Source organism: Coregonus lavaretus (assembly GCF_964263955.1).
Source record: "Coregonus lavaretus genome assembly, chromosome: 33".
Taxonomy (NCBI): domain Eukaryota; kingdom Metazoa; phylum Chordata; class Actinopteri; order Salmoniformes; family Salmonidae; genus Coregonus; species Coregonus lavaretus.
In genome coordinates, this window is record NC_140020.1 from 17,439,863 (window position 1) to 17,452,600 (window position 12,738).

Genomic DNA, 12,738 nt, shown 5'->3' on the forward strand with positions numbered 1-12,738 from the left:
TCCCCACTGTACTTGCGTACTATTGTTTGTACAGATGAACGTGGTACCTTCAGGCGTTTGGAAATTGCTACCAAGGATGAACCAGACTTGTGGAGGTCTACAATTAATTTTCTGAGGTCTTGGCTGATTTCTTTTGATTTTCCCATGATGTCAAGCAAAGAGGCACTGAGTTTGAAGGTAGGCCTTGAAATACATCCACAGGTACACCTCCAATTGACTTAAATGAGCCATGACATCATTTTCTGGAATTTTCCAAGCTGTTTAAAGGCACAGTCAACTTACTGTATGTAAACTTCTGACCCACTGGAATTGTGATACAGTTAATTATAAGTGAAATAATCTGTCTGTAAATAATTGTTGTAAAAATGACTTGTGTCATGCACAAAGTAGATGTCCTAACCGACTTGCCAAAATTATAGTTTAACAAGAAATTTGTGGAGTGGTTGAAAAACGAGTTTTAATGACTCCAACCTAAGTGTATGTAAACTTCCGACTTCAACTGTATATGCATCTGCAAAGACGCAACGGCCTCAGTTGAAATGTTGAATACATTTGCATTATTTCCCTATTATACTAGACTAGCCAAAACCATTGACCAGACTATAAAGACATAATTGAAGGAGCCTCTGTATGCATGCAGAGCATCACACAGTGTTCTGCTCCTCCTCCTCTTGGAGAGGCTTCGTTCTGTTTCTATGGTAACACCCCTCCTCCTCCTCCTCCCTTTCCTCACGTTTACATCTCGTACGCAACCTCCTCCCTGTCTGAATCCCTTCTCCAAGGCAACGACCCCCCTGCACCGTACGAGACCCGCAGCATCAATCTGACAGGAGGATATCGCAGGAGACGAGACAAGGAAACGGATAAAAAAACATGGCGCTCATCCCATCTCAGGTGCTAAGGGTAGCCATCCTCCTGTCCTATTTCTCAATCCTCTGCAATTATAAAGCAATTGACATGCCCGCGCATCAAACATATGGCGGTAGCTGGAAGTTTTTAACATTCATAGACCTGGTAAGTGTAATATTGTTCTCTAGACCGGCGCCTGGTCATTCAGAAATGCTAGCACGTAATGGTATGGAATGCTACAGACGGTCAGTGTCCTACCTCCAGTTGTTGACACCGCCCACCCTCAGTTGCGAAACGGGCCTGCTGTGTTATTATGCTGTCGGCTACAATACGTTTTGTTTCTTCCAGCGTTGTACGGATTCCTACATTTTTTGGGCACGTGTTACAGTCATTAAAAGCTCACACCCACTAAAAAGACTCCCCCTCTTCTCGGCTGCTGATGCGCGCAAGCCAGTTGCCTTCGTTGCAACATTGGAATCACATCATGAATCACAATTATTAAGGAGCCAGCCGTGGCCGGTGGGTACCCAAGATGATGTTATTAGGATAACGATGTCTCGAGCTCAAATTATTCCCCTGTTAGATCACACAGCCTTCATTTTAAGAGAATCTGGTTTGGATAGTAAAAAACGTTAAATGAAAACACCCAGGATCTCTCTTCCTGTGTCTTTCTTTTTCTTTTTTCAAGGAGCAGTTGCACCCTTGTTTTCTGAAAATAATTTTCAAATTTCGCATACTGTATAAGTATATGTACACACACACACACACACAGTCACACACAGTCACACACACACACAGCACACATATTTAGGTCCTGATGTTCTGTCCGTTTTTCAACAGATGACTCATGTTTTCCACATTAGAAGCCCACTGCTGAACCATTTTACTACTACTTTTATGGCAATGGCGCTAAATGCAATAACAGCAATAAACATGTTTTGTTATTGTGCATAACAACATCTAGTTTAAGCCTATCATATAAATCCTGACAACAAAGTGTGTGTGTGTCGCATGCATGTGTGTGCATCTGTGTGTGTTTAATATTTGGCCTTTAGTCATGAATTAATGCCATCACACCAATGTGATGTCAATATGCTAACCCCAGGAACAGTACTTAGATTTAGCTCCCAATTTACTGTAATGAAATGTGCAATGTCCTACTATTATGATGTATTCTCTCATTCTGGTGCTTATCAGTTTTATTGTTATCACTGTTAGCTGGGTAGTCTAGGGACAGTCCCTGTCCCTAGACTACCCAGTCCTGTTCAACATCTAGTTTTGATTTACATTTGGTTGAGTTGTCAACTAATGTGAATTCAACGTGAAATCAACAGAAAGCGTCACCATGTCATTGGATTTAGGTTAAAAGTTAGGTGAAGGAAAGAACGTTTTCCTTACGTTGATGACTCTTTGCAAATCCAATCCGTTTTCCATGTTGATTCAACATCATCACATTGACTTTTTTCTTTTAAATGACGTGGAAACAACATTGATTCAACAATTGTTTTGCCCAGTGGAACACTAGTAGTGGGTAGTGTATGCTCTGTTTTAGCTCACACAAATAGGGGCACAAAGAAATGAAGGTAACATGATGTGAGGTTGATATGGATTCAGTTTGACATGAAACAGCTGGGCCTTTTGAATAACTGCTTTCGTTTTATTCTATACGTTTTCATCATGATTGAGTCATCTTACAATCATTGTTGCTATATGGAGCAGTTATTATTAGAGCAGACAACAAAGAAATGTTATCACAGCAAAAGATAATCTCTATCCACAGAAAGAGATGCCACTCATTCGCAGGCTTTAGAATCAGACCTTACTCAGGGGGAATGGGATAGAAAGTCTAGCAGAAAACTCTAGAAACCATCCATAGTAGCCAGGCCTAACTTCCACGCCTCTGTCTGTCTACACTAATTCCGTTACACTTCACTTGGTTTAGGACCTTGGCTGCCTAGCTGTGATTTTAGCCTGTAGATATGTTTTCATTGGGACTCAGTCATCCATTATTGAGTGTGGGGTTCAGATGTGGGTTTCCATCTGGGATACATGAGGAGCAGAACACAGGGCCGTCCAGTGGGATGATACCACCAGTGAGAGCTGGCCTTTGTCCACATTAATCAATAGGCAGAACAAAACGTCTAACCCCTGTGTTTGGAGGAATCATATCATATGATCTGAAACATTTTGTTGTGGTTTAACATAGTGCCTCTTCAAATAAAATATGAGGCACCTAGCAGACAGATTGTGAAACTGAACGTTTGTTTGGGTCATACTTTTGGTGTAAAATGTTCTCTCACTTTCAAGTTGTTTGTTAAATTAATCAGTTTTAAAGGCCCAATACAGTAACAACTCAGTTTTTCCTGTGTTTTGTATCATATTGTTCAAAAGCTGATGAAACTACTAACACTGTAAAATTGTGGTCCTCTGTAGCTCAATTGGTAGAGCATGGCGCTTGTAACGCCAGGGTAGTGGGTTCGATCCCCGGGACCACCCATACGTACAAATGTATGCAGTCGCTTTGGATAAAAGCGTCTGCTAAATGGCATATTAAATATTAAATTAAATGTGATCAGAGTTATTTCCAGATAGTTGCTGATTGAAAATACAATTTACACAGGACCTTCTAATCAGCAGGTTTTACATGGGTAAAGTTGTTCTTGCCTGGTGACGTCACAATAGATAAATAACAAAGAGCGTTCCAAACCTCTCTGCCAATAACAGCTAGTTTTCAGGTTACATATCCATCCTATTAGGCCCCTTCAATTAGGCAAAATTCTTGCTTGAGAAATATTTTTTGCTAAAAGGATATTTTTGTTTCTATTTGACAATTTTAATGGAAAACTATTACAGTAAGGTACTTAATTTTTACTCAGAAACAATTTGATATTGTGATAAAAACAGCTGCATAGAGACTTTAAGCCAAATAAGTAACCATATAGAGCATGTATCATCTATTTTATGTTATATGTCACACGCGCACACACACACACACACATTATGTAAGTCGCATAGCTGCAGCGCCAGAGCGCAGATCCCCTCTGCCACAGAGTGTCAGATGATGCCCAGAGGGGGCAGGTGTGGACAGAGAGATATTCTGTCTGGCTTTACATACTGTATGATGCGTGTCCCTGTCCATATGATGCGTGTCCCTGTCCCTAGACTACCCAGTCCTGTTCCCCTCTCTTCACCTGGCCAGCACATTACACAGCACATGTAAAGAGGGGTAGGGGGAGTGTAGGACAGTGCCTAATGTCTTTGCTAAGTAAGAAATGATCCATTACTCTACTCTCCTGTCAGCCTCTGCTAACTGTGGTGGTAATTAGGTTCCTAGACATTACATTGCTTCCCATTAGTCTATATAGGGCAATACATGTTGGATATGTAAAAAAAAGTGTTAAAAATAGCTCAAGTTAACATATGTATCTTAAGAAACAAGGTTCATGAAATCAATAATTTGCTAGTAACAGATGGCATTCATATTCTGTCAATCTCTGAAACTCACTTAGATAATACCTTAGATGATACAGTGGTAGCAATAGAAGGTTATAACATTTACAGAAATGCCAATGGGGGCGGTGCTGCGGTCTATATTCAGAACCACATTCCTGTAAAGCTTAGAGAAGATCTCATGTTAAATACTGTTTAAGTAATATGGCTACAGGTTCACCTGCCTCACCTAAAGCCCATTCTAGTGGGAAGCTGCTATAGACCACCAAATGCTAACAGTCAGTATCTGGATAACATGTGTGAAATGCTTGATAATATATGTGATATCAATAGAGCGGTATCCTTTCTGGGTGATTTAAATATACTGACTGGCTTTCATCAGGCTGCCCACTCAAAAGAAAGCTTCAAACTGTAACTAGTGCCTGCAACCTGGTTCAGGTTATCAATCAACCTACCAGGGTAGTTACAAACAGTACAGGAATGAAATCATCAACATGTATTGATCATATCTTTACTAATGCTGCATAAATTTGTTTGAAAGCAGTATCCAAATCCATCGGATGTAGTGATCACAATATAGTAGCCATATCTAGGAAAACCAAAGTTCCAAAGGCTGGGTCTAATATTGTGTATAAGAGGTCATACAAGAAGTTCTGTAGTGATTCCTATGTTGTTGATGTAGGTAGCTTAGTGGGTAAGAGCGTTGTGCCAGTAACCGAAAGGTCGCTGGTTCTAATCCCCGAGCCGACTAGGTGAAAAATCTGTCGATGTGCCCTTAAGCAAGGCACTTAACCCTAATTGCTCATGTAAGTCGCTCTGGATAAGAGCGTCTGCTAAATGACTAAAATGTAAATGTAATGTAAATGATGTGAATAATATGTGTTGGTTTGTGATGTGTAATGATGAGCAACCAGACGCTGCACTTGACACATTTATGAAATTGCTTATCCCAGTTACTAATAAGCATGCACCCATTAAGAAAATGACTGTAAAAACTGTTAAATCCCTGTGGATTGATGAGGAATTGGAAAAAGGGTATGGTTGAGAGGGATGAGGCAAAATATATGGCAAATAGGTCTGGCTGTACAACCGATTGGCAAACATACTGCAAATTGAGAAATCATGTGACTAAACTGAATAAAAAGAAGAAGAAACTACACCATGAAACAAAGATAAATTACATCAAGAATTATAGTAAAAAGCTTTGGAGCACCTTAAATTAAATTTTGGGCAAAATTGACCAATCAGCCTGTTACCAACCCTTAGTAAACCTTTGGAAAAAATTGTGTTTGACCAGATAAAATACAATTTCACAGTAAACAAATTGACAACAGACTTTCAGCACACTTATAGGGAAGGACATTCAACAAGTACAGTTTTATCTGGGATGCTAAACCAGACAAGATAAAGCGTGCCTATCTATATAATGAATATGAATTGGGTGGGTTGATATTATTAAATATAAAAGCACTAAACCTCTCTCTAAAAGCATCACTTATTCAAACGTTTTACTTGAACCCTAAATGGTTCTCAAGTAGATTACTAAGAAAAGCTCATCCATTGTTTAAAAATGGCCCTTTTGCCTTTGTGCAGATTGCCATGTCTCATTTTCGATTAATTGAAAATGATATTGTTTTCAAAGTATCTCTCTTTTTCAAACAAGCATTGCAGAGCTGGCTACATGTCAAGGTGACGTGTATGCGGTGAACGAAGTCAAGCGCAGGACACCGAGCTACTGGCAGACGTACTTTACTAGCACAGTAAAGGAACATACAAAACAAAACCTCCTAACAGGGAGGAACAATACGCTCATACAAACAGCAACTGCCGACCTCACGGAAAACAATCACACACAACAAACAATGAGAGACAGGGGTACTTAAAGGGAATACAATGTAACATAATGGGAAACAGGTGTAAACAATAAAGACCAAACAAGACAAACACCGAAACATCGATCGGTAGTAGCTAGTACTCCGGGGACGACGAACGCCGAAGCCTGCCCGAGCAAGGAGGAGGAGCAGCTTCGGCTGAATCCGTGACAGTACCCCCCCCCTTGACACGCGGCTCCAGCCGTGCGCCGACCCCGGCCTCGGGGTTCGGCCAGGAGGACGCGGAGCAGGGCGAGTCGGATGACTCCGGTGGAAATCCCTCAACATGGAGGGATCTAGGATGTCCCTCCTAGGGACCCAGCACCGTTCCTCCGGACCGTACCCCTCCCACTCCACGAGATACTGCAGGCCCCCCATCCGACGCCTCGAATCCAAGATGGACCGGACTGAGTACGCCGGAGCCCCCTCGATGTCCAGTGGGGGCGGAGGAGCCTCTCGTACCTCACTCTCCTGGAGTGGACCAGCGACTACCGGCCTGAGGAGAGACACATGGAACGAGGGGTCAATGCGGTAATGAATGGGCAGTTGTAACCTATAACATACCTTGTTCAATCTCTTCAGGACTTTAAATGGCCCCACAAACGGCTGACCCAGCTTCCGGCAGGGCAGTCGGTGGGGCAGGTTTCGGGTCGAGAGCCAGACCCGATCTCCCGGTGCATACACTGGAGCCTCACTGCGGTGGCGGTCGGCGCTCGCCTTTTGCCGCCTGATAGCCCGTTGCAGATGGACATGCGCAGCGTTCCAGGTTTGTTCCGCGCGCCGAAACCACTCGTCCACCGCAGGGGCTTCGATCTGGCTCTGATGCCAAGGTGCCAGGACCGGCTGATACCCTAGCACACACTGAAAAGGCGTAAGGTTAGTGGAGGAGTGGCGGAGTGAGTTTTGGGCTATCTCTGCCCCGGGGATATATCCCGACCACTCCCCCTGCCGGTCCTGGCAATATGACCTCAGAAACCTACCCACATCCTGGTTCACTCTCTCCACCTGCCCATTACTCTCGGGGTGAAAACCTGAGGTAAGGCTAATCGAGACCCCCAGACGCTCCATAAACGCACTCCAGACTCTAGAGGTGAACTGGGGACCCCGATCAGACACTATATCCTCAGGTACCCCGTAGTGCCGGAAGACGTGTGTAAACAGGGCGTCAGCAGTTTGTAGGGCTGTAGGGAGACCTGGCATAGGAATGAGGCGGCAGGCCTTCGAAAACCGATCCACAACGACCAAGATCGTCGTGTTCCCCTGGGAAGGGGGAAGGTCCGTGACAAAATCCACCGATAGGTGAGACCACGGCTGTTGTGGAACGGGTAGGGGTTGTAACTTCCCTCTGGGCAGGTGTCTAGGCGCCTTACACTGGGCGCACACCGAGCAGGAGGAAACATAAACCCTCACGTCCTTAGCTAAAGTGGGCCACCAGTACTTCCCACTAAGGCAGTGCACTGTCCGACCAATACCAGGATGACCAGAGGAGGGTGACATGTGAGCCCAATATATCAATCGATCACGAACCTCGAGCGGCACGTACTTCCGACCCTCTGGACACTGTGGGGGAGTAGGATCTGTACGTAACGCCCACTCGATGTCCGCATCAACCTCCCACACCACCGGTGCCACCAGACAAGACTCCGGAAGTATGGGAGTGGGCTCAATGGACCTCTCCTCTGTGTCATATAGTCGGGACAGGGTGTCTGCCTTAGCGTTCTGTGACCCTGGTCTATAGGTGAGCTTAAATACAAATTGGGTAAAAAACATAGCCCACCTTGCCTGGCGAGGGTTCAGCCTCCTCGCTGCCCGGATGTACTCCAGGTTACGATGGTCAGTCAGAATGAGAAAAGGGTGTTTAGCCCCCTCAAGCCAATGCCTCCACACCTTCAGGGCTTGAACCACAGCTAACAGCTCCCTGTCCCCCACGTCATAATTGCGCTCCGCCGGACTGAGCTTCTTAGAATAGAAAGCACAGGGGCGGAGTTTTGGTGGCGTATCCGAGTGCTGAGACAGTACAGCACCGATCCCAGCCTCGGACGCATCCACTTCCACTTGGAACGCCAAAGAGGGATCCGGATGTGCCAGCACTGGAGCCGAGGTAAACAGGTCCTTCAGATGTCTAAAAGCCCTGTCCGCCTCAGCCGACCACTGCAGATGCACCGGACCCCCCTTTAGCAGGGAGGTAATGGGAGCTGCTACCTGTCCAAAGCCCTGGATAAACCTCCGGTAGTAATTGGCAAAACCCAAGAACCGCTGCACTTCCTTCACCGTGGTGGGAGTCTGCCAATTACGCACGGCTGAAACGCGGTCAATCTCAATCTCCACCCCTGACGCGGACAACCGATGTCCCAGGAAGGAGATGGAATCCTGGAAGAACAGACATTCTCCGCCTTCGCATACAGGTCATGCTCCAACAGTCTACCAAGCACCCGACGCACCAGGGACACATGCTCGGCTCGTGTAGCGGAGTATATTAGAATGTCATCAATATACACCACTACAACCTGTCCATGCAAGTCCCGGAAAATCTCGTCCACAAACGATTGGAAGACTGAAGGAGCATTCATTAAACCGTATGGCATGACGAGGTACTCATAGTGACCCGAGGTGGTGCTGAATGCTGTCTTCCACTCATCTCCCTCCCTAATGTGCACCAGGTTGTACGCGCTCCATGACGAGGTACTCATAGTGACCCGAGGTGGTGCTGAATGCTGTCTTCCACTCATCTCCCTCCCTAATGTGCACCAGGTTGTGAAGAATCGCGCCCCGTGTAATGACTCCGTCAAACTAGCAATCAGAGGGAGAGGATAGCTGTATTTGATTGTGATCTGATTGAGACCACGGTAATCAATACACGGGCGTAAACCCCCATCCTTCTTCTTCACAAAAAAGAAACTCGATGACGCAGGGGAAGTGGACGGCCGTATGTATCCCTGTCTCAGAGATTCGGTGACATATGTCTCCATAGCCGCCGTCTCCTCCTGAGACAGAGGATACACATGACTACGAGGAAGCGCAGCGCCTACTTGGAGGTCTATCGCACAATCCCCCTGTCGATGAGGTGGTAATTGAGTCGCCTTCTTTTTACAGAAGGCGAGTGCCAAATCGGCATACTCAGGTGGAATGTGCATGGTGGGAACTTGGTTCGGGCTTTCCACCGTCGTTGCCCCTACGGAAACACCTACACACCGCCCGAAACACTGATCAGACCATCCCTTGAGAGCCTTCTGTTGCCATGAAATGTTGGGGTCATGAGATGTTAACCAGGGAAGCCCCAACACCACGGGAAACGCAGGAGAATCAATCAAATACAAACAAATTATCTCCTCATGGCCCTCCTGCGTTTTCATCCTGAGAGGCGCTGTGACTTCCCTAATCAATCCTGACCCCAAAGGGCGGCTATCTAGGGCATGGATGGGGAAGGGCACATCAACGGGTACAATAGGAATCCCTAACTTATAGGTGAACTGGCGATCGATAAAATTCCCAGCTGCGCCTGAATCTACTAGCGCCTTATGCTGGGAGTGAGGAGAAACCTTGGGAAACACAACTTTAATACACATATGCGCAACAGAGAGCTCTGGGTGAGTTGGGTGCCTACTCACCTGGAATGACTCATCAGTGCGCTGCCTACTGCCTCGATTCCTAGGAGACCCTCCCCAGCACCGACCAGCAGTGTGTCCTCTGCGGCCACAGTTGGTGCAGGGGACGGCCTCTCTCCTGGTCTCTCTCCTGGTCTCCCTAGCACCAGCACCTCCGAGCTCTATAGCGGTCGGCTCGGAAGTGCTGGGGGATGGAATGGACGGCCCTGAATCCAGACGTACGCGGGTAGCCAACAGGGTATCCAGGAGAATTGTCCACCAGTTGGTCGAAGCTGAGGTTGGTGTCCCTGCAGGCCAATTCCCGACGCACGTCCTCCCTCAGGCTACATCTGTAGTGGTCGATGAGGGCCCTCTCATTCCATCCCGCGTTGGCAGCCAGCGTCCGGAAGTCCAGTGCGAACTCCTGTGCGCTCCTCCTCCCCTGTCTGAGGTGGAATAGACGCTCACCCGCCGCTTTGCCCTCTGGTGGATGATCGAATACTGCCCTGAAGCGGCGGGTGAACTCTGCATAGTTGACAGTAGCGGCGTCTATCCCCCCCCACTCGGCATTGGCCCACTCCAGCGCCTTGCCGGACAGACAGGAGATGAGGGCGGACACGCTCTCGTATCCCGAGGGCACCGGGTGGATGGTTGCCAGGTAGAGTTCAACCTGGAGCAGGAAACCCTGACACCCGGCAGCTGTGCCATCATAAGCCCTCGGGAGCGAGAGCCGAATCCCACTGGACCCCGGAGGTGAAGCGATGGGGATCGCCGATGGTGGTGGTATCGTCGGAGGAGGTGTAGGCAGACCCCCTCTTTCCCATCGCTCCATAGTGCTCACCACCCGTTCCATGGCGGTGCCGAGAGCCTGGATCATGGCCGCTTGTTGTTCGACGCGTTCTTCCATTGATCCAGCTGGCACCGCCGCTCCTGCTGACTCCATGTGTGGTGTGTGATTCTGTCAAGGTGACATGTATGAGGTGAACGAAGTCAAGCGCAGGACACCGAGCTACTGGCAGACATACTTTGCTAGCACAGTAAAGGAACATACAAAACAAAACCTCCTAACAGGGAGGAACAATACGCTCATACAAACAGCAACTGCCGACCTCACGGAAAACAATCACACACAACAAACAATGAGAGACAGGGGTACTTAAATGGAATACAATGTAACATAATGGGAAACAGGTGTAAACAATAAAGACCAAACAAGACAAACACCGAAACATCGATCGGTAGTAGCTAGTACTCCGGGGACGACGAACGCCGAAGCCTGCCCGAGCAAGGAGGAGGAGCAGCCTCGGCTGAATCCGTGACACTACAATTTCAATTTCATCCCCCTGAAAAGATAGAACAAATATTACAACAAATATTATGGCTGAACTCAAATGTGCTGGTTGATAAAAGACCTGTATTTATGTTTGAAAAGGGTATTTTGTTTTTAAATTATATTGTAAATTGGAATGGTAGAGTTATGTCTTTCATGGAGTTATCAGAATTGTATGGGAAGGTCTGCTCAATCTAAGATTACAACCAATTGACTACAGCATTACCCCAAAAATGGATGGAGGCAGGTGGCAGTGGGAGGAGGTAGGGAACTGGTCTGTCTGCCCAATATAAAGGATCCAAACTGGCGGACGAATAAAAATAGCATAAATAGGAAAGTATACCAGTTTAATTTGAGGACCAGGATGTTGACAGCTGTGCCATACAGATTGCAAAATAGTTGGAAAGAGATTGTTGATGTACCGATTCCATGGTACAGGGTTTATGAGTTGATAGATAAAATGACGCAAGATTCAAGACTTCGTGCTTTTCAGCTAAAATGATTATATAGAATTCTTGCCACCAACAAATTGTTGAATATTTGGGGCATACAATCATCGAAGCACTGCACATTTTATTGTGAGGATACAGAATCAATAGACCATTTATTTTGGTATTGCCCTCAGGTAGCCTGTTTCTGGTCTCAGGTTCAGGAATGGCTGAAAATGCATAACATTGATCTAAAATTGACCCTAGAAATAGTACTGTTGGGAGATCTGGAGAGACCGGGTCAGTCAATTACTAATATACTAATACTCTTAGTAAAAGTATGTATCTTCAACTCGCAATCTGTGGATTCTATTTGATTAGATAGATTGAAATTGTTTGTTAAACATCCCAGCATAGTTGAAAGATATATGGTGTGTAGAAATCTGAAGCGGGTGGCCAGCAGAGATAGGTGGGATGGGCTGAGGGAAGCTGAGGGTTGGGATGTGGAATTGGAGACAAGTGGGAGTGAAGTTGCTGGGCGGGGATAGAATGACGGTTAAAGATTAAAGTAAAAAAAAGTTAAAAAAATAGTTTGAATGACACTGAGGGGCAGTGTTATTACAGCTAATGCCTGTTTTCCTGAGGCTGATGCCGTGCAGTTGCTTGTACACATGCATATACACACACTCTCATTCAAATGCACACATGTGCACATACACGGACACACACACACACATATGTAAATAGTGCCATACCAACTCAGATGGTTGAGGGGCAGCTCTTGGGGAACTGTGGGGGGGATCTTGGAGGGCTGGTGGCCTGGCGGTTGGGAGCTTGAGCCGGTGGCTGATGGATGGCTGGTTCGGGTCCCCGTTTCTGTCGACGTGCCCTTGAGCAGGGCGTTGACCCTGGTTGCTTCTGTGTGTCGCTCTGGATGGGAGTCTGTTAGATGACTAATGTGATGCAGTTGTTGAGTGGCTTCACTGCAAGCACAGTTGAAGTCGGAAGTTTACATACACTTAGGTTGGAGTTATTAAAACTCGTTTTTCAACCACTCCACAAATTTCTTGTTAACAAACTCTAGTTTTGGCAAGTCGGTTAGGACATCTACTTTGTGCATGACACAAGTAATTTTTCCAACAATTGTTTACAGACAGATTTTTCACTTATAATTCACTGTATCACAATTCCAGTGGGTCAGAATTTACATACACTAAGTTGACTGT

The 12,738-nt window shown here is 46.1% G+C and overlaps 1 protein-coding gene across 1 annotated transcript in view; it reads left to right on the forward strand.

Annotated features, from left to right (window-relative positions):
- Positions 1-873: 873 nt before the first annotated feature.
- LOC311108492 (androgen-induced gene 1 protein-like) overlaps positions 874-12,738 on the forward strand; it is a gene marked incomplete at its 5' end in the record, with an annotated part of 48,193 nt that continues 36,328 nt past the window's right edge. The window contains one exon of the mRNA XM_084151124.1: positions 874-1,014. Coding sequence (XP_084007250.1) covers positions 874-1,014 — 141 coding nt within the window. The remainder of the gene's footprint in view (positions 1,015-12,738) is intronic.